Source organism: Helianthus annuus, chromosome 1, assembly GCF_002127325.2.
Source record: "Helianthus annuus cultivar XRQ/B chromosome 1, HanXRQr2.0-SUNRISE, whole genome shotgun sequence".
NCBI lineage: Eukaryota > Viridiplantae > Streptophyta > Magnoliopsida > Asterales > Asteraceae > Helianthus > Helianthus annuus.
The window spans coordinates 9,279,733-9,301,662 of record NC_035433.2 but is presented as its reverse complement, the minus strand read 5'-3'; the positions used below and the strand labels follow the sequence as shown (position 1 = coordinate 9,301,662).

The 21,930-nt window shown below is 43.1% G+C and overlaps 2 protein-coding genes and 1 pseudogene across 3 annotated transcripts; 1 reads left to right on the top strand and 2 right to left on the bottom strand.

The window, feature by feature from the left end:
- The first annotated feature begins 2,007 nt into the window (after window positions 1–2,007).
- LOC110876183 lies at window positions 2,008–2,562 on the top strand (annotated as a pseudogene).
- Window positions 2,563–4,473: 1,911 nt separating this feature from the next.
- LOC110876253 (protein ANTAGONIST OF LIKE HETEROCHROMATIN PROTEIN 1-like) lies at window positions 4,474–5,463 on the bottom strand. Its single transcript, XM_022124456.1, has one exon. It carries the CDS (start codon window positions 5,461–5,463, stop codon window positions 4,474–4,476), a length of 990 nt encoding a protein of 329 aa, XP_021980148.1.
- A 662-nt stretch (window positions 5,464–6,125) lies between these two features.
- Window positions 6,126–20,545, bottom strand: LOC110864473 (AB hydrolase superfamily protein YfhM). Of its 2 annotated transcripts, XM_022113545.2 has the most exons (4): window positions 20,172–20,534; window positions 7,332–7,499; window positions 6,717–6,952; window positions 6,126–6,618 (listed from the first exon to the last, which is right to left on the bottom strand). In XM_022113545.2, the coding sequence occupies exons 1-4, from the start codon at window positions 20,457–20,459 to the stop codon at window positions 6,357–6,359; spliced, it is 954 nt and encodes a 317-aa protein (XP_021969237.1). In that variant the 5' UTR covers window positions 20,460–20,534; the 3' UTR covers window positions 6,126–6,356. The 2 variants fall into 2 exon arrangements, with proteins under 2 accessions (XP_021969237.1, XP_035834131.1); XM_035978238.1 differs by lacking the exons at window positions 6,126–6,618; window positions 6,717–6,952; window positions 7,332–7,499 and adding exons at window positions 14,440–14,920; window positions 15,006–15,647 and having other exon boundaries at window positions 20,172–20,545.
- Between the last annotated feature and the right edge of the window lie 1,385 nt (window positions 20,546–21,930).

The following is a 21,930-nucleotide window of genomic DNA, read 5'->3' as shown; positions in this document are numbered from 1 at the left end:
CGGATGGCTTTCAGAAAAGCGCCATTCAAATCGGATTCAGAGGGTTCCGGTTCATTGAGAACAGCATCCGGGTGCCTCCACACCATCTTGAAAGGAACAATAGAGTCAGAGACCTAGAAAAAACGGTCCTTCCAGGTACCAAGGGTGGTAACCATGGAAGAAATAAGACAAGCATCAACCTTGGACGTTTCAAAGGTGAACCAATCACCGTTTTTGGTCAATCGAAAAAATCGACGAAAAAGCAAAAGCAAAGGATCATAACCAAGGGCACGACACAAAACCTCGAAATGTAAAACCCTAGCCATACCCTTTGGATGAATCTGACCAAACGAGACTCAGTAATACTCCAACAAATCCAAAACAAACAGAGAAAATGGATAACGGAGGTTTGAAAACTCAAAATGACGGCAATAAAAAGCAACAAAACCAACCGGACATTTGTCAATCAGAACATCACATGCAGGAGCAGTCGGTTTAAACTTAGTCCCAATACCATATTCCATACAAAACAACTCTACTTCTTCCTAGGTTAATCGAGAAAAGGATTCTGACAAATCCTTACGAGCACCCATTTTAAAGAAAATAAGAAGAAAACAAGAAAATAGGGAAAAAATCGGAACTAACCTGAAGATGGAAAGAAAAGGCAGAGGAAAACCTAAAGGGAAAGTGGAAAAGTTATTGTGAATCTTCAAATAAAAAAGATAGCAATCAAAATAAAAATTATGATAGTTATTAAAACCACCCCCTGCAAAAAACCGCCAACCTATAAACTGACACACATTAATCAAATCAGTTGTCAGATTTTTCAAATTTGAAAACCTCAACCGTTTCCAACCCTTCAAGCTTCGAACCCTTGAAGCCTTCAGGCAATAAAATAAATGTATAAAAGTCAGAAGTCTTTGAGCTCGTTCCCCAAAAACCTCTGACTTGGGGGGCTGATGACGGGGGTAGCCCAAAGCCAAATATAAATGACTTAAATACATAGATGCCCAAAAGGCTAAATGGTTCAAAGGTTCAAAACCTGGGAAGTCGAAATAAAGCAACTCGGAAACAGTAAGAAGTCACATCTCTGGGTTGCTTCACCAACTCACCAGCCGCAAAAGTAACGCAGGTCCGCAGAGCACACTCTTTTATCCGCGAGGCAAAAGGCTTCAACCCCCGAAAGGGTAAGTCCCTCACTGCAAGCATGGTCACTAGTCAAATGCATTCCTCTTTGAGAGATGCCTTCTCCTATAAATTAAACACTTCATTTACTAAGAAGACATTCCTGGCCAGCCCTGATTCCTAAGATCTCTTGTCATTCACTTCGAGTACTTGCTTCATGCAAGTTACTTTCTTTCACAATCAACACACACATTCCTTTTGCTAATTCATCCGAATCTGGACACACTTCAGAGGAGGATCTTTAACAAACAACAAGAATAAACTAGTGAACCTCTCTCCACGTCTTGCAAACATGGGGGGACCCCACGACCTGCGTTAGGCAAAGTTGAACCCTTCAACCCTTTTGCCTAAGCAGCCCAGCTACTACCCTTGGTCTATTATTTGTTGCATCAACAGGTACCCTTATAAGAATTTCTCGATTTTGGTTTGGAAAAAAGCGGTATCGGTACTTTTTCGTATTTTAGCTGAAGTAGTTAGTGTTGTTGAGCGTTTTCGCGGGGTATCACAAGATCTATCTACCAAATTCTTGCAACATTTCAGTCAAAATTGGCGACATACCAAAGACTCCGCAGATGTCATTAACATTTGGCGCCGAGACAACGAACGAATTGAAGACTTCATTACAATGTTCAACAAAGAGTGCTTGGAAATTAGCGAGGTCAGTGAGGACCTTATGCGCACCCATTTCTGAAAAGTCGTCCGTTGTGATGACCTAATCTGCCCGATCACCAGAAAAGATGGCATGCCCAAGTCATGTGGCAAAATTATGTCGACTGCAGTCTATGCACAGCAGGAGCGAGCCCTCGCCAATGGAAGTCGTCCGTTGTGATGACCTAATCTGCCTTTGACTCCGCCGTGTCAGATGGTGTAGATGTCATATCCTTAAGTGTTGGCGGCATTGTTGTGCCTTACTTCCTTGACGCAATTGCCATCGGTGCTTATGGTGCTTCCGACCACTGTGTTTTCATCTCAGCTTCTGCCGGTAACGGTGGCCCTGGCGGACTCACTGTCACTAACATAGCACCCTGGGTCACTACTGTAGGAGCCGGAGCAATTGATCTTGACTTTCCTGCTGATGTAAAGCTAGGAAATGGTAAATTGATTCCTGGTGTGAACGTCTACGGTGGACCCACATTGGTGAAACACCGTCTCTAGCCGCTAATTTACGCGGGGAATGAAGGCGGAGGCGGTTACTCTGCTTCCTTGTGTCTGGAAGGTTCTCTAGATCCTAAATCTGTCAAGGGTTTATGTGATAGAGGCATCAATTTTAGAGCTCAAAAGGGGGAAGTTGTTAAGAAAGCAGGCGGCATTGGTATGATTTTAGCAAATGGAGTGTTCGATGGTGAGGGTTTGGTTGCCGATTGCCACGTCCCGCCAGCTACATCAGTCGGCGATTGAAGAGAATTTGGAGGAAAAAGATGAAAAGGATTGTAGAGAATCAAGTATAAATGGGTTGTAAGGGGTGAGTACACGTTGGCATGCCAGGTCACAACTCTTCTGCCACGTTGGATTAAAAACCTAACTGAGTTATTTAACGAAGGGGTGACACTGTCACCTAAATGTCGAGTAGAGGGTGGTGGGAGCCAACTTGAAAGTTGGGCGTGGTATTAGCCAATTTTGCATAGTTTAGGATGATACAGTCCATTTCCCCTTTAATTAATGATTGTCTTTCTTTTTCCGAGTTTTAATCCATTTAAATGACATCAACTTCACCTCTTCCACAATCCTTTCTGTTTTTTTTTTTCTTTTGTTGAACACCAAATCATTTCTAGTTTTCCATAATAGCCGAGAAAAAGTAAAAAAAAAACGATAATATAAGTTTCCATGCTTTTGATACCGCCTTCTTAGATCTAGTATCCTAAAAGAGTGTGATCAATGACATCCCTGAGAGGTCTAAACCGCACCAAGCCGAATTATTGATTATCTAGTATTACTGAATCATACATTACAATGTTTTATTGTTTAAAGAAACCAAAAATTGCAAGTTTTCATTAATTCATTTTCGAGCCAATGCACAGTAAACGAAAGAAAAAAGTCATTAGAAGTTTAATTGCTATGTTAGATTATCATAAGTTTATTCGAATCAAATAACATTTTATGGATTTTATATCGATAAATTACATGCAGAACAGGAACACGGGGCGAGTAGAATTTGATAGGATCTTTTGGGTCATTTTGTATGTTTTAGTATTATGGTTTCATGATTACGATTAAATAACATACGATTTTAGGTAAATTTTCATTCTTTTAGCTAAAAAAAGAAAAACATTAAAGTTGTACCGAAGCGATAAAATACCAAAAGTCCGGTACGGTATATGTATCAAACCGATACATTTGGTATGGTATTTGGTATGCGGTTCTCCTCAAATTTAATATAGACATTTTTGGTACCGGTACAGGTACCCATCTCATCCATAATTTCAGGCAAAGATTAAAAATAGTCTCTAAATTTTAAGATATTTACTTATATTTTTTTGGTAATCCTTATGTGTTAGCAAATAAGATATATGATTCCATGTTCATTCAAATTAAGCATGTAATACAAATATAAAACCTCACTAAAAGAATTTCAAATGAAATAGAAGGTACAAAAGAATCACTTAATTAGTTTTAAGCCTGATGTAAAAATCCTGACCGATAAATATGTCTGCTTTAATAAACTACATATAAAAATGTGTGTGTATATATAACTAAAAATTACATATAAAATCCCAATCCGATAAATTCCGATTAATCCCGATTAATCGTTAGTCGGTACCCCACCGACCGACTAGCGATTCCTACAACACTGGTTTTAAGCGAATAGGGGTTCCATGTATAAGCTAATTAAAAGAACTACAACAATAACTGTTGACATTGTTTTTATAACAACAAGATTATCATGCCTAATTCACTAGTTAGTGGAAATTATACATATTGAAGTCTATGCATATTCGTTATCCTTTGTCTTGATGTAATGTAAACTATAGAAAGAAATGTGATTTGCAAAATAAATTAGTAGTAAGGGTGTTAGGAGTGGTTAAATACTTTAGAGTGGCAAACCAAAAAAACGACCAATCAGAGCGCGCCATATCAATCAGTCAAAAGTGTTTAAGCTTTGCTGAAAAGTCTTGGCAATGGTTAAAACATTTCCTGAAGTGGTAAACTTTTTTTATTATTATTTTTGTGCACTATTTTATTTAATATTAATAAATGTAGAATAAATACATTAAATTAAAAAACAATAAACTTTCATAAATTAAATTAAAAACATCAAAATTACACTAAATTAAAAAACAATAAAATTACATTAACTTGAAATAAATTAAACTAGTCTTCGTCGGAATCGACCAAAAGGTGGGGTAAATCTTGACTTGCGAGATGATCTATGAGATCGCGTTTTAGTCTCCAATGCGTGTCTTCATCCATCAACTCGCCCAACACCGTATCGTCTAGAGCGGGCTCGACCGGAGGATCCCGAATGTGCACCGGTACTATCGCCTTTCCTTCATCTTTCAAAATCATGTTGTGTAAAATAATACACGTGTACACGGCACTCCTAATTTTTTTAACGGATCTTGCTCGCATCGGTCGACTCAATACACCCCATTTCGCCTTCAAAACACCAAAAGTCTGTTCGACGTCTTTTCTTGCCGCCTCATGTTGCCTCTTGAATTTCTTTTGATCTACTTCGTGAGGGTACAGGATCGACTTCACAAACACGGACCACGAAGGGTAGATTCCATCCACGAGCAAATAACCACGTTTGTATAAATGGTTGTTAACATAAAATGGACATTTTGGCGCGGTTCCATTTCGTTCCGTTAAAAATAAAGGAGATTGTTGTAGCACATTGATATCATTTTGAGAACCTGGTGGACCGGCAAAAGCATGCCAAAACCATAAGTCTTGAGAAGCAACCGCTTCGAGCATAACAGTCGGGTATCGGTGATCTCCTCTCATAAATTGGCCTCGATACTCTGTCGGACAATATCGCCAAACGAAATGGGTGCAATCAAGGCTACCGAACATACCTGGAAGGTGATGTTTTTCCTCATGAGCTTGGTATAAAAGTGCCATGTCGTGGCTTGTTGGTCTATGTAAGAACTCGGGACCGTATATTTTGCAAACCATGTCGCAAAAAAATTCTAGGCACTCGCGGGAAGTTCTATCGGCCATATGCAAGTACTCGTCGTTCTCGTCTGGAGTGTTACCAGTTGCGAGTTGTTTAATAGCCGATATCACCTTTTGCAACGGCGTAAACCCCTTCCTACCTCGCGCATCGGGGGCCTCTTCAAACCACGGGTCGTTCTCTACCATGTCGGCCGCAATTTTTAGAAACAAACGTTTCGACATACGGAACCTATGTCGAAAGATATCTTTGTTGTACTTCGGGTCTTCGACAAAATAATCTGCCATGAGTGTCTCATGCCCCTCCTCACGTTGACGTTCAATATATCTCCTTCGGTTAGACGTGCCCGTGTCTTGAAGTTCGGCTTATTCGATGAGATTTTGAAAAAAAAAAAAGAATGCTACTATCGGATGAATCGTCGCTACTCATGGGTGGGAACCATAACGGGAGTTTATCCGCCATTTTGTTTTGTAAATGTTTGGGAAGAATTGGTGGTATTTTTTGGTTTAGTTGGGTATAAATTTGAAGGTATTTGGTTATGGTTTGGTTTGATATTTATAATTTAATTGTTTAAAAGAAAAAATAATTTTTTTTTTATTTTGAACGGTAATATTACCGTTGAAAAAGCCCCAACGGTCAAAAATGGTTCCTTCCCCGCGTCGGCATGCACTCCACGATTCATGTGTTTGTCGGCAACGGCAAAGGGTTGACGGCGGTGTTTGCCGCGCGGCAAACCGCTTTGCCGCACCCTTTGACGCGTCCACTCCTAACACCCTAACATCACAATATAAAGGTATACACCACACTAGTTATCAAATAAGGTATTTGAACGTTAACTAAACTTAACGTATATAAAAAAAGAAGAATTTCATATACCGTGATATTATTTGCACCCAACTTTTTACTAGGCTAAGAACAATACGTTTCGGTATAATTAACAGAGAGAGTAACTCATATGATGCATTCACATTCCTCTTCATGTGATTGGGATTAGTTTTATACGCGATACGAATTTATTTTCTTCATTATACTAACACTTAACAAAGGATCCTTTTACATAACTATGTAGATAATCTAATGATTAATATGCATACTTGTTGTGATCAAGGAAAGTGAGGATGAGTTGATTCACGTGGTCCGGAAATTGTTCATGAACAAAATGAGATCCATTCGGCACATATATTGTTTCTAGGTTCGGTACATACTTCTTCACCTCCCCGCTCCTTATGTACTCGTCTACTCCTGGAACTTTTAACGCGTAATCTTCTTCGCCAATAATCACCATTGTTGGGGCCTTCACTATAGGAACTTGTTCTATAGATCCAAGGTTTAATCTAGATGATCTACATAGATTAAAAATTTAAATGTGAGACTATATAAAATGTTTGACCTCAAAGTCAACCTAAATTGGAAATTTTGAAGATTTAATTAAACAAATTACCTGTATGGAACTTGGAGTGCAGTTTGAAATCCAGATTTCTCATATAAAGCAGCATAGGTTGCAAGATCCTCCTCAGTAAACCAAGAAGGTAGAGGAGTCGACGGTTCGACCAAATCCATTATCTCTTGGTTTTCATCGGCTATCGGCATTTCACTTCTAGAAAAAAGGATGTAAATGTTTCTTACCACGGTTTTAACATCGAAACGCCCAAAATCATTTTCAGCTCTTCCGGGTTCCTGATCAAAATTCCAATAAATAGTTCATAAATATCGCCGATTCAAAACTTGCTTAGAAACCCTTCAAGGGGGTGTCGCACTAGTAGTCTTATTCCCTCTACAGGTCGAAGTCTCGACTCTAGCTTCCACTAGTAATGTGTTGTATCTTTAACCCATCACGAAAAGTTCGTTTTACCTGGTCTCATTGGTTAACAAAGCATTGCGGGGATCTGTGAGTTCTCTGGTGACATGTTCTCACAATTATAAAAAAAAAAAAAAAATCATGGATAACATATATGGTAACAAATTATAATATTTAACTAGCTATGGTCTTATTGAAGAGATTAATTTAAAGTTTTACTGAATGGTTATATACATATAAACAATTTAATTTGTGTACCTGCCATCTTGCAACATAAAAGCCCTCTGGGAGGGCAAAATGATGCTTGTAGGCAGCTGGTGGCATAAATGCCGTACCAAGGGTTACAATGCCGGCAACTTTCTCTTGGTGGAGAATGACAAATGAGTATGCAACCCATACTCCAAAATCTTTAGCAATGACAAAAACCTAGGAATGTTCAAACAAACTAATCAGTAAATTTTTGAGAAATAAACATAAGAAACTGTTGTAAACTAGGTCTGTAAAGGAATCAGACGTTAGGTGTATTGTTTGACAGAAAGTTTGATTATGTTTGCTTCTTTAATACACGGACAAATTGTAAATTTAAATAAACGAACGAACATGCACACATATTCGTTTGTTTATTTGCTTTCTCTTATGTTCGTTTATTATGTCCATTCGACGTTCATTTAAATTTATCTATTAGCGGTACCACATGCATAAATCCATCAACCAAATTAATTTTAAAACCAAGCCTTGTGTAGCCAAGTAGTTGACTAACCCACAAAAAAAAAAAAAATCAAGAGTATATACGTTTTCTTCATTTATTTATTTTCGTTAGTTTACACTCATATATGTTCGTTTAAATTATTAATAAATGAACCTAAACAAAGATAAACACATCTATTTCACATCAATTTTCACAACACAATATCATCATCATCATACTCAGTAAATCTCATCAATAAAAAATATAAGGTAGTGTCTGAGGAAGGTAAAATGTAGACAGCACTACCTCTACCCCTTCTCCCTCTTAACGAGACTAACGGTGTTTACTGTTTTGCAGATTTCAAGCCTTTTGATACGAGCGAGAGAAGAGGTTGAACCCCATAAGTGAAACGACCCTCTTGGTTATCCTTGTGTTAACCATTGTTTCAACATTGGCGCCATCCGCTTTTTTGCAAGACCACTCTCACCTCTTTTCCTCTTTTAGAAAACACTCGTGAAAATAGCAGACCAGAATCATTCACACCCAGCTGACGGAGAAATCTCTTCTTTTGAACTCGTTTCGGACACGGCACACGTCCAACGAGGTCAAAGGAACGAGACAATCCAAGAAAGCCAGCTGAACAATGAGTTTCCATCCATCTTTGGAAGTGCATCCAGGGCTGTTAGTCACACAACGACTGGACCCGCCTTCCAAACACCAACAAGAACCGTTACACAAAACACAAACGGAGCTGCGTTCCAAACTCCGACGGGGACCTTGCACCACGTGCCTCCCCCGATGCCAAGTTTAAGTCATGGAGCAGGCCCTTCTGCTCCATCGGAACCAACACAGCTCAATTACTCTGCACTCTTAGGGCTACCAGAAGGAAAAACTCTAGCCTCCTGGTATGCCGAACAAATGGCGTCCATAAACTTAGTTTACACGCAACTTAGCGCACAGCAAGCCCTGCTCCAAGCACAGGCCAACCAAACAACATTTGCAACTCCGCAGCCAAGGTCTCTGAGCACACACACGGCTCAGCAGACCAACGCATGGAACTTACGTCCAGAAAGAGGGCCAGTGCAGAATATAAGAAGACCCAGTGTGCAAGACACGCGCGACACTTATGCCGAAATAGAGAGTAATTTCGTGCAAAACTCCACCCTGCACCGAAAACCAATCCAGACCCGTTTGGGCGCACGTAACATGAACACAGAATGGGATGAAGATGAAGATGACCCAACATACAACGGGGAATCCACAGTATTCAGCAGGCTCCATCCGGAGCATGAAGCATACAAACCAATCAAACGTGCGGGGTATGACCCAAAGGCAGAGCATGATTACACCCTAAGCTATCGTCCTGAGGACATGGCTGAAAATTCAAAATTTATCCGAGAAATTGCATGCGCGGCCATTGATAAAACAAAGCTTCCGCACAACGTAGGTAAATACAACGGGCTGACGGACCCAGACGATCACCTCCAGGTTTTCAAAGGCGCAAGAGCAACAGGTGGTTGGAACCTACCAACATGGTGTCACTTGTTCGCTCAAACTTTCGTTGGTGCGGCACGCATCTGGTTCGACAACTTACCAGCCGGAAAAATCAAATCATGGGTCGACTTCCGAGAGAAATTCTTAGCACACTTTTCTCAACAGCGAAGACACGCTAGAGACCCAGGTGATTGTTTGAACATATACAGAAAAGACTACGAAAGCGTAGAGGATTTTATTACGAGGTACAACAAAGAATGTTTGGAAATCGGAGACATACCGGAAAAGATGATGCGTGCGCACTTCATGCGCGCGGTAAAGTGCGATGATTTAATAAAGCGAATCAAAGGACGAGACGGAGGCCCCAAAGATTGGGAAACTTTCATTGAAGCGGCCAAAACCATCGCACAAACAGACAGGCAACTGACCGGTGATGACCACCGTCAGCGTGCACACAATCACAATGACCGAAACAACAGAAGGGGCAGAAATCAACCCTGGAAGGCATCCGCACACAGAGAAAGAAGCCCCCCACGGGACGACGCACGCCATACGATCAATCAAATAGCCCATCGAAAAGAGGTAAAGCGCGAAAATAGAGAAAAGCAATGGACTCCATTAACCAAAACACCTTCTGAAGTCTTAGCTACAGAGAACCATCAGTTCAAACCACCCTTGCAGATGCGCAACAAAAGGGGTCAGGACCCAAATCTCTTCTGTGAATTCCACAAAGATACGGGCCACTTGACCGATGATTGCTTTAGCTTAAAGCAAGAAATCGAAAGAGCTCTAAGAGACGGAAAGCTCGGTCACTTAGTCAAAGGAGGAAAGCGCGATTACCGCCAGATACAACGAAGAGATGAAGGCCCAGACAACAAGAAGCTCAGAAGGCTAGAAACTCATATGGTGCAAGGAGGACCACGGCGACCTAGAAAAAACTACAACAAACGCGCGCAGGATGATTCATGGCGCGAGAAGCAAGTAGTGTTCCCAGTTGTCAGGGGGGTCCAAGAGAAAAGCGGCCAATAGTCATTCCAGGGGTGATCGGCCACTACCAAACAGATTACATCTTTATTGATCCCGGAAGCACCGCAGACATCATATATGAACAGTGCTTCAATCAATTCGACCAAGAGGATAAGGCGCGCCTAGAACCAGTTGACTACCCATTAACTGGATTCTGCAACGAGGCCGTCTTTCCCCTAGGACAAATATCTTTCCCAGTATTACTTTCTGATGGGAGAAATTCAAGAACTGAAGAAGTCACATTCATGGTTCTACCGGCACATTCAAGACATGACATCCTCTTAGGACGAGAATCCCAAGGAGATTTCAGTATGATCTGTTCCGCACCACATTCTGCCATAGGCTTTCCAACCGAAACAGGCATTGCGTTGATATACGCAAGCAAGGAAGTGCTAGCAACAGACGAAATCAGGCCGGCAAAAGCAAGCAAGCCCGCACCGCACAGAGAGGCAGAAAAATGGGTATTGAATAGCGCATACCCAGAACAAACGGTCACTTTAGGACCCGCAATGTCTGACCTAACGCGTGCGGCGCTAAAGAAACTACTGCATGACAACATGGACGTGTTCGCCTGGACACCGGCCGATATGGTTGGTGTTCCACGGCATATAGCGGAACATCGGCTAAACGTCTCAGAGGATGCAAAGCCAGTAGTGCATGCCAAACGACATCTGGGGGACATCAAACATGATGCAATGAAAGAACAAGTGTTAGAACTACTAAACGCAGGAATCATCAGGGAAGTCCGGTACCAAACGTGGGTAGCAAGCCCAGTTATGGTAAAGAAACCGAATGGTAGTTGGAGAATGTGCGTCGACTACAAGGATCTGAACAAAGCATGTCCCCGTGACTGCTATGCGTTGCCAGACATAGACGAGAAAATAGATTCTTTGGCAACGTTTCGGTGGAAATGTTTTCTGGATTGCTACAAAGGATACCACCAGGTCCAGATGGCTGTTCAAGACGAGGATAAAACCGCATTCCGCACGCCAACGGGGCTATACTGCTACACCAAGATGCCGTTCGGCTTAAAGAATGCAGGTGCTACGTATCAACGGTTGATGAACGAAACATTTAGTGACGCCATCGGTAAATACATCGAGGTATACATGGATGATCTGGTAATCATGAGCAGGGAGGAGAGCGCGATGCTGGCAAATATTCAGAAAACCTTCAACACGCTGCGCAGCGTGAGCATCAAACTGAATCCAGCAAAGTGCTCATTCGGAATGGAGGAAGGAAAGTTTCTGGGCTTCATAGTCACCAAAGACGGTTTTAAGGTGAACCCAGAAAAGGTCCAGGCCATAGAGAGGATGCCTTCACCAGCAAGCATCAAAGATATGCAAAAGCTCGCAGGACGATTGGCAGCCCTCAATCGATTCCTAGCTAACCACGCGGCAAAATCCTTCCCATTCATCAAGACCTTACGAAACTGCATGAAGAAAACCCAATTCCAATGGACTCCGGAAGCAGAAAATGCGTTCCGCGAGATGAAAGACTGTCTCATCAAGCTGCCAACTCTAACCGCACCAAACAAAGGAGAGCCTTTGGTCTTGTACCTCTCAGCTTCCGACAGGGCCGTCGGTGCCGTATTGCTGGTTGATCGACAAGGTGTCCAAACACCTGTGTATTATGTGTCCAGAACCTTAACCGACCCAGAAACAAGATACGCAATCATGGAAAAGCTTGTCCTTGCACTGATTCACGCGTCAAGAAGGCTGCGCCGATATTTCGCCAATCACGTGATCCACGTGTTAACAAATTACAATATTGGGAATATCCTAGCAAGGCCGGAAATATCAGGAAGGTTGGCCAAATGGGCGATAGAGCTAGGGGACACAATGTAGTCTTCAGACCACGACCGTCGATAAAAGGCCAAGTTTTGGCAGACTTCATGACGGAAGTCCCGGATGACAAAGACAGAGAGTGCAAGGCGATGGAGAAAGCGGAGAAAAAACAAACCGAAGAGCCATGGCTGCTGTATACTGACGGTGCGTCCAACGAAGATGGGGCAGGCGCGGGGCTACGGCTAGTGAGCCCTGACAAACGCGAGTTCACTTACGCCATACGTCTAGACTTCAAGAGCACAAATAACGAAGCAGAGTATGAAGCCTTTCTGGCCGGCTTGCGCTTGGCAATCAAAATGGGAGTCCGACATATCGAGGCACATGTGGACTCCATGCTAGTGGCAGGCCAAATCAACGGTCAATACGAAGCCAAAGGAGACATAATGGCACTCTATCTCAACCAAGCAAAGACGTTGCTGCAAACTTTCTATTCTTACAAGGTGCACCACATAAACCGCAGTGAAAACAAGCCGGCAGACGCCTTAAGCAAGCTTGCGTCGACAAGTTTTCAGCACCTAGCCAAAGACGTACGCATAGAAGTTTTAAGCAACCCGTCTGTCCCACTCCGAGAAGTCAGCGTCATCCAAACAGGAACCACGTCCTGGATGACACCCATCATCATGTACTTACAGTCCGGGATACTTCCAGAAAATAAAGCGGAGGCGCGGAAAATCCAGTATAAATCAGAGCATTATCAAATGGCGGACGGGATATTGTACCGAAAGTCATATCTCGGCCCGCTGCTAAGATGTGTTGACGCCGACGACGCAAATTATCTGATACGGGAAGTACATGAAGGCATCTGCGGCATCCACGCCGGGCCGCACATGGTAGTGGCTAAAGTAATGAACGCCGGTTACTACTGGCCCGGAATGCACCTCGATGCCGTGAAGGAATTAAGAAAATGCAGCGGCTGCCAACGGCATGCACCAAAAACCATGCGTCCAAAAAACGAGTTGGTGCCAGTAACAACCGCATGGCCCTTTCAGCAATGGGGCATAGACATGGTGGGCCCTTTCCCAGAAGCTCCGGGGGCAGTCAAGTTCATCATCGTCGCGGTCGATTATTTCACCAAGTGGGTGGAAGCAAAAGCACTTGCGTCAACCACATCGGCAGTCGTTAAACGATTTATCTGGGAACAAATCATATGCCGTTTCGGCCTGCCACTCCGAATCATCACCGACAATGGTACAAATTTTGCAGCAGATGATCTCGAACGATGGTTCAAGGAACTAAACATTGAACACACCTTCTCGTCGGTCGCACATCCGCAAGGGAATGGTCAAGTTGAAGCAGTCAATAAGAGCATCGTTGATGGCATCAAAGCAAGACTCGGTGAAAAAAGACGAGGATGGGTCGACGAGCTACCAAGCATATTATGGGCCCATAGAACAATGCCCAAGACAAGCAATGGAGAAACACCGTTCAGCTTGGTCTATGGGTCCGAGGCTGTGATTCCAGCAGAAATCGGGCTTCCATCTCCGAGAATGCTCTCCATGAATCTGATCAATAACGAAGAAGAAAGGAGGATCGACCTGGACCTCCTAGAAGAACGGAGAGAGATGGCAGCAATCAACGAAGCCAAATACAAGACAAAGCTTGAAAAATATTACAACTCCCGAGTCCGGATCTGCACCTTCAACCCAGGCGATTATGTCTTAAGGGACAATGAAGCGTCCAACGCAGAAAAACCGGGAAAACTGGCTCCCAAATGGGAAGGCCCGTACATCATCGATGAGGTCCTCGGCAAGGGAGCATACAAGCTACGCACCATGAACGACAAAGAGGTTCCACGAACCTGGAATGCCCAACAGTTACGAAAATGCTACATATAAACATGTAATCGTATAGGGCGAATCGCCGACACATTTACCTAATACAAGAAGTGTTTGGCTATATTTACTTCATGCAAATTTTTTGTCACAACTGCATTTATCACTTCGGGCGTACACGAAAACATCAATGGCTCGACCATAGGAAACGTTGTAGACCTCCAAGGCTCGTCACAGCCAAGTGCACAGCCGGGTCGAAAACACAACCAAAGCCTACAAAACGCCAAAAAACATAACTTCGTGCCCACATAAACACGAAAATATCGATAGCAAGGCAACTAAACATTGTAATGCTCCCAAGGCTGTAATCCCAGCTGAGCTCACACAACAACCTGCAACTCGATCACTTCGTATGTCACATGCAAGCGCGCATACTTAAACGACAGAATAAAAACGTTGTAGTAACACAACATCACCTGTCAGCGCCATCATTCATTCGTGACACCTAATCAAAGTAATTAAAACATGCACATATTGTGACGATACCAAAAATATCACATAACTAAGATAAAAATAACAGTATAATTGTCAAAATACATAGCACCGCAGGTACGAAATATGAAATTGTCTTAAAACACCATTACAAGCCCATACAAGGCTATACGCGGCACACAGGCCGGAAACTTCCACTTAAGGACGGCTGGGACCAGCACCACCTGCACCACCAGCGCCGTCATCTCCCAATGCTTTCTTCAACAAAGCAACTCCATCAGCTTTGAGGGCCAATTTGCCAGCAGCCTTCACAACAGCAAAGTCAAGCATCGCAAATGCTCGACGCTTCTCAGCATACGCACCATCACAATCAGCCTTATACAACTCAAACTTGTAATCCTTATCGTTATTGGCAGCAGCTAATCTACCCTCAGCATACCCAAACTTGCGTCCGCTGTTATAACCTGCCACACCCAACTCAAACATATAGTTGGCAAGTTCCGACGAATGTACGATACGATCAGCAAGCTACACGAAACACAGGGAGTAAATAAAATGACAAGGAAGAACATGCAAAAAACAAAAAGGAAAAACAAAAGAGAAGAAAAGTTACCAGGGGAACACCACGAGATAACAACCACCTAGTATCAGCTGCGGTTTCCTCAGCAAGGAGTTCAGAGGCACGACACTCCGCCGTCTTCTCATCAAGAAGACGCTGAGCAGTCTCACATTCAGACGCTTTTTCTTGTGCAAGAAGTTCTAGCTTGTCAATCCGAGCAATATACTCTTTCTCCTTTTTCTCTGCAGCAAGCCGCACCTGATTAGCCTCATCAGCCAAGGCCGTCTTCTCACCGGATAAACGAACAATAGCATCGCGCTGAGATTGCATCTCTAAGTTCGTGCGCGCGCAGGCAGATTCCCAATCTTTTTGTTTCTGCTCACTCAACTTTTTCTGTTCTTCGAGCTTTCGCTCCGCTTCCGCAACCCTCCATTGCAGCCCTTTCTTCTCCGCGTTAAACTTTTCTCTTTCCTCAGAGAAAGCCTTCTTAGACTCTTCAAACTCAAGAATCTCTTCCCCCATAGACCGCCATTCACGAAGGATTTCTTGAGAAGTGGCAAAAAAGTTGACCCCAGCCCTAACATGATCATCCATAAGAGCAAAGCGGTTACGGGTTTTCTGAAACATCCTCTCAGCGGGCGGTAGAGACAAAGAGAAAAACTGATGACAGTTGTCCAAATCATCCATGCGAGAACCCTGCACAAGATTCCAACGGGGAGCATGAGGCATATCATCACATGTCGGGTTATCCCACGAATCCTCAGGCACACGTTCAAAGTGCGAAGATCGCACAGTGCCAGACGCGGCTCCATCACCAGGTGGACGCTTGGTATAAATGGTCTGCGGCGGAGTAGTCTCACTAGACTCCACATCCAGTTCAATTCCCTTACCCTTGTCACCCGCCGCAACATTACCCGCAGTCTCATTACCCCCAACATCACCACCACCTTCAGCACCACCTCCACCTCCAGTTTCACCACCCTCCACATTCACCTCAACATCGTCTCGTGGAGGAGTCAAACCAGCAGTCCTCGACGGAGGAGAAGTAGGTGGAGTAATTTGAGAGATATCCACTGGTCGAGGTTTCTTACCCGTTTTAAGCACTGCAACAAAGCAACAATCAACAAACGCAAAAAAAAAAAAAAGAAACAAGACAAAAATACTGTCAATAATAACTCACCAGGGCGAGGAGCAGAAGCAGCATATATCTCCTCCAACAAGTTTCCTCGACCACCACTGAATACACCCAAGTCAACCTCAGACTCTGAAGGTGCCGGAGGGGCCTCTTTCTGAAGCTTAGCCCTCTTGGCCGCGAGAAGGGCAGCAGCTTGCTCATCAAGACGACGTTTATGATCATCCAAAGATTTCTTCTTCATATGCTCGGTTGAAGTAGCCCTATCATCAGGATCCGACTCTTGACGCACCTCCCCAGGGCCTAAGCCAGACAACGTATCAGACACTACTACATAATCTAGATAAGAAAGAATGGAGGGTCGCTTACGAGAAGATCCGGCAGCTCCACCCTCAGCTCCCTCTCCTCTCCTTCCAGACCTATCAGTCCGAGCTTTCTTCCTCGTCTCCAACTGAGCAGACGGATCAATAGACGCTTCCGCATCATCATCGTCTCCAACAACCTCATGTACCGGTTCAGCATCGCCACCAGGCACGGTACCTGCACGCGCGGAACGAGACGTTCGATCTTCGCCACCCCGACCAGAACTCCCACTGGAAACAACGATGACATCCTCTTGATCAGAGTTAACAAAGTCATCCCAAACATCCTCACCAAGAACTTCAGCAGCATATCGGCTCAAACTTTGCTCGGTAGGGTGTAAGAAGCGATCTCGTATTTGATCTAGCCATGTTGGGTTACCATCAGCCTGGATGGCTTCAACCATAGCACCCGCTGCCTTGGGATCCAAAGCATTCAACAAGCTGTAACCAACTGCAGAAAGACAACAAAGCTAAAGATACATGACAAGCCTAAAAGGAAATAAACAACCAACAACATAAGAAGGAATCATACATTTGCCCCGATGACTGTACACAGGCTGACCCAAAGGATGCTTAGGCACCCATAGCATGCTCATCCCAGCACCAACCAAGGCCATTTCATCCAGCTGAGAAATGGCAGTTGCCTTGGCGGTTATCCTCCCGTACCATTCTTGGGCAGCAAAATCCTCCAATGGATCCACCCTCGGGATCCCTTGAGCCACCTGCCTGTACGTCATCTCCGACGGAATCACGCCGCGACGAATGTAGAAAAACTTCTGCTTCCAGTCATGAATACCCTTTATTGGGACAGAACACACCGGGACAACCCCCGTCCTAGCTTGAAAGGAATAAAAACCACTAGAATATGTCACGCTATAAAAAGTGTTGAACATTTGAAACGTCGGTTCAACTCGATAAGACCGGCAAACAAACTCGAAGTGAGTAATCCGGGGGAGCCCAATAGCATTTATTTGAGAAATATGAAGACCATAACCTCTCAGAACGTCGGCAACAAACTTAGTAATGGGCAACCTAAAATTGCCTTCCCGGAAAAAAGCAGCGTATAAAGTGATAAAACTGGGGGGGCATCCAGTGCAGTAGATCCAGACGGAGGATATCGAGCCCCCCACTCAGGTCGAAAGTTATGTCCTCTAACAAGGTTATGAAATTCTTCCTCTTTCCAACTGATGACGGCTTGATCTGGGCCAGGAGGACCCCTACTCCGTTGTTTCCTTTTCTTTTGAGTAGGATTTTTCTCCGCCATAAGAAAAATCAAGAGTAAGACACTTAGAAACCAGGAAAATATGAAGGGTAAGAAGAGCAAAAGAAGAAGAAAAGGAGAAAACCACACTTAGAAACTCGAAGATGAGGGAGAAAGGAGCAACCGTTTCCCCTATTTATACTCATCGCATTTAATGCGAAAGATAGTGGGGCGTCAGGAAGCAGGAAAAGCGCCCAATAGATGACTGACACGTCACAAGAGAGAGAAGACGTCGGCTCGTTTTTCGGGAAGCATGGGCGACAGGGTCTGCTGATGTGACAGAAAGTCACTGCAAAAGCAACTGTTCGCCTCCGAAAAGACAGGGACGTCAGACGGTCACACCAAACGCTTTCCCATAACCACCAAACTTCCAACAGAAGAAAGCACAAGAGAGCCAAAACCCATGCGGCATGCGTCCATTTGGCTCACTTTTTTCAAAGGGCCAAAAACCATGCGGCATGCGTCCATTTGGCTCACTTTTTTCAAAGGGCCAAAAACCATGCGGCATGCGTCCATTTGGCTCACTTTTTTCAAAGGGCCAAAACCCATGCGGCATGCGTCCATTTGACTCACTTTTTCAAGCGAGTCAAAACCCATGCGGCATGCGTCCATTTGGCTCACTTTTTTCAAAGGACCAAAACCCATGCGGCATGCGTCCATTTGGCTCACTTTTTTCAAAGGGCCATAACCCATGCGGCATGCGTCCATTTGGCTCACTTTTTTCAAAGGACCAAAACCCATGCGGCATGCGTCCATTTGGCTCACTTTTTTCAAAGGGCCATAACCCATGCGGCATGCGTCCATTTGGCTCACTTTTTTCAAAGGGCCAAAACCCATGCGGCATGCGTCCATTTGGCTCACTTTTTTCAAAGGGCCAAAACCCATGCGGCATGCGTCCATTTGGCTCACCTTCTTCAAAAAGGCCAAACCCATGCGGCATGCGTCCATTTGGCTCACTTTTTCAGAGAGCCAATAACCAGACGGCACGCGCCCACTTGGCTCACCTTATATTCACCAACTTCAACGCGATGCATAGAAACCACAACTCTCATAAGTCCAGAATCCCTCCTAGACGATCAACTCAACTAGAAGGCACACTGGACTGGGGGGACTTGAAGAGGTATGGTCCCAATTCCCTGCCTACATGGCAGGGACCACACCACTTTTTGTGCACACAAGGCATCCATGTCACCAGAACCTTCTAGAAGCTTCCAGAAGACATCTAGGCGGTTCATAGCTGGCATAAAAGATGCTTTGCCCAACATAAAGGACAACACGTGTCACCATTGAGAGGAGGCCACATAGGCCTGCGACAATCCAGGGAGCAAGTCTGACACAACCAGTACGAGGTATCCAGCGTAAGCAAATAGAAGGACGCCACGTGTACCACTACACCCTTCGCGACAGAGCAGACCAAGAGGATATTCCCCTTGGTCGGACAGCTGGTACACACCCACAGCTGGCACAGCTGCTTCCTCCTTCTTCACCATCCGGTTATAAATAGGACCATTCATCATTCAGGTTGAGGATTCTTGGCTCTCTTTACTCACTATATACACGCACTGTTTTATCCATCTCAGAGCAGTACTTATTCTCACGCCGGAGCCTGGTTAAGAGGGAAAACCCCCTTCTCCCTCTTAACGAGACTAACGGTGTTTACTGTTTTGCAGATTTCAAGCCTTTTGATACGAGCGAGAGAAGAGGTTGAACCCCATAAGTGAAACGACCCTCTTGGTTATCCTTGTGTTAACCATTGTTTCAACAACCCCGTAGGAATAGAGAGACTGCTTCCAGTGAGACCCCCAGCTGGATAGTAGTTTTGCATCAAGCCTTGGACATAAGGCACATAACACTCATCAATCGGGACAAAGACCGATTAGTGCATGTACCCTTTTGTCTTTCAGCTATCAACACCACCACATGATGATGGATGATTAATCGTCCCCGCCTTTTAACGTTATTTTCACGAAATTAGTAAAATATCGTTAAAATTAGTGCACTTTTACTTTTGCCCACCAATGGTCACACATATATACATTATCCGTACATTTTTTTTGAACGACAAATTTGGATCACTAACGGACTACCCGATCATATCCTTCTCCACTAGGCAATAATGCCTATACACCAATTCAGGAGGAAACTAGCGGAACCACCCGATCATATCCATCTCCACTAGTCAATAATGCTTATAGACCAATTCAGAAGGAAATAAATCTGGAAAAAACCCCTTGTAGGAATCGAACTAAAAACCTAATGGTTCCTAAGCCTGGGCAGATAATCCGTTGTTCATTTGTTCGGTTAAAATTAAACAAACTAACACCACTGTCCATTTTATGTCAACAACTAACATATGAAAATCTGTGATACTCACAAATTATCAATTAATTTCTGGTTTTCTTATAACACTGTTCATCTAACTTACAACTGATTAAGATCACAACAGAAATCAAGAAACACAATACCTTAGAAATAGCAAGACGATCAAGGATAGAAACAATATCAATGACAAAGTCATCATAGGAAGCTTTATCGGGTTCTGCAGGCGGGTCGGATAGTCCATATCCTCTGTAATCCGGGGCAATGGCTCTGAAACCGGCGTTGGCGACTGCTATCATCTGGTGGCGCCATGTGTACCATATCTCCGGGAACCCGTGAAGGAAAATCATGGCTGGAGCCGGCTCGGAGCCGATCTCGGCTACGTGAAGCTTTAGCCCGTTGACTTGTAGGAACCTGTGTGAAATTTTATCCATTTTGTGTTGGTGTTTGAAGAAAGTGTTCAAAGTTGCCAAGTCAACGGTGACTTCCAATTAAAGAACTCTAAAGTTAAGAATAGGCAGTTAGCCTTCTTAAATAAGCTACATTGTCTTGTATCCCGATCCCATCCCAATCTCGATTGGTACGGGACGGGATCAGGATCGGTATTTGATACCAAATACTCATCCATGTGGCTTCACAAGTTCTACGCGACTACGCCTCGCAAAATTACTATTGTGTATGTCTGGTTTACTTAATAATGTATTATAGATTTATGTACTCGCGTAATCGTCAAACTTTCGTTTATCTCACAAGCAATACGTTTAAGTAGGGGGATTTATAGACCGTCAAAACTGATCGAACCGTCCAAATCGAAGAAAGTTGGTCAGTTGGCTTGAAATATATACAGTTGTATTTCAAGGTTTGATTTTAAAAGTCTAATGGTTTACGGTTTAGACCTTAGAATGGTCGTTAAAAGCTTATTTTTTATACTGGAAAATAAAGTTGTGTGTGTATATATTAAGGACAATCTTTACTATTTTTTTAAATTATTTAATATTTATTTAGTACGCAGCTAGTAACGTAAATAAGTTATTGGCTTATAAAAGTAGGCAAAAGATCAAACACAAATAATCTTAACATACTAAACATACAAATTGAAGGAAAACCCAAAAAGACAAGGTGGCATTTTTGTAATTACCACCAATTATCAAAGTTACAACCAAAAATACCTAAAAAAACACAAATTTTTTTTTAACATTTTTTATTAAAAAATCGCTACATTTCGTTAGCAAAAAAAAAAAAAAAAAAAAAAATTTTGGCTGCTACTAAAAGTAGCGATTTTTTAATAAAAAAATGTTAAAAAAATAAAATAAAATAATTTGTGTGTTTTTTTTTTATTTTTTTAGATTTTTTTAGGTTTTTTGGGGGGTTTAGTTTTTAGCATTTTAGCTTGGGTGGGGGGGGGGGGGTTAGGTTTTTTTTTTGGGGGGGGGGGTTAGGTTTTTTTAGGTTTTTGGGGGGTGGGGGGGGGTAGGGTTTTTTTAGGTTTTTGGGGGGTGTGGGGGGTGGGGTTTAGGTTTTTTTTGGGGGTGGGGGGAGTGGTTAGGTTTTTTTAGGTATATTTGTAGAGTAACTTTGATAGTTATTGATAATTACAAAAATGCCACCTTGTCTTTTTGAGTTTTCCTTCAATTTATATGTTTAGTATGTTAAGATTATTTGTACAAGAACTTTACCCTATAAAAGTTAATAAGTTATTTTTTATAGTTTTTGGACTAGCTTATTTAAGTTGTTTTTGTGTGTTGAGAAGTTAAAAATGATAAGTTAATATTTGTAACTTATGACTTATATAAGTTAATAAGTTGTGTTTAGAAAGAATCCCAAACACCCCCAAAATCTAGGGGTGTACAAATTGTTTTTTTGTTTTTTTTTTATAAAAAAACCGGACCGATTAATAACCGAACC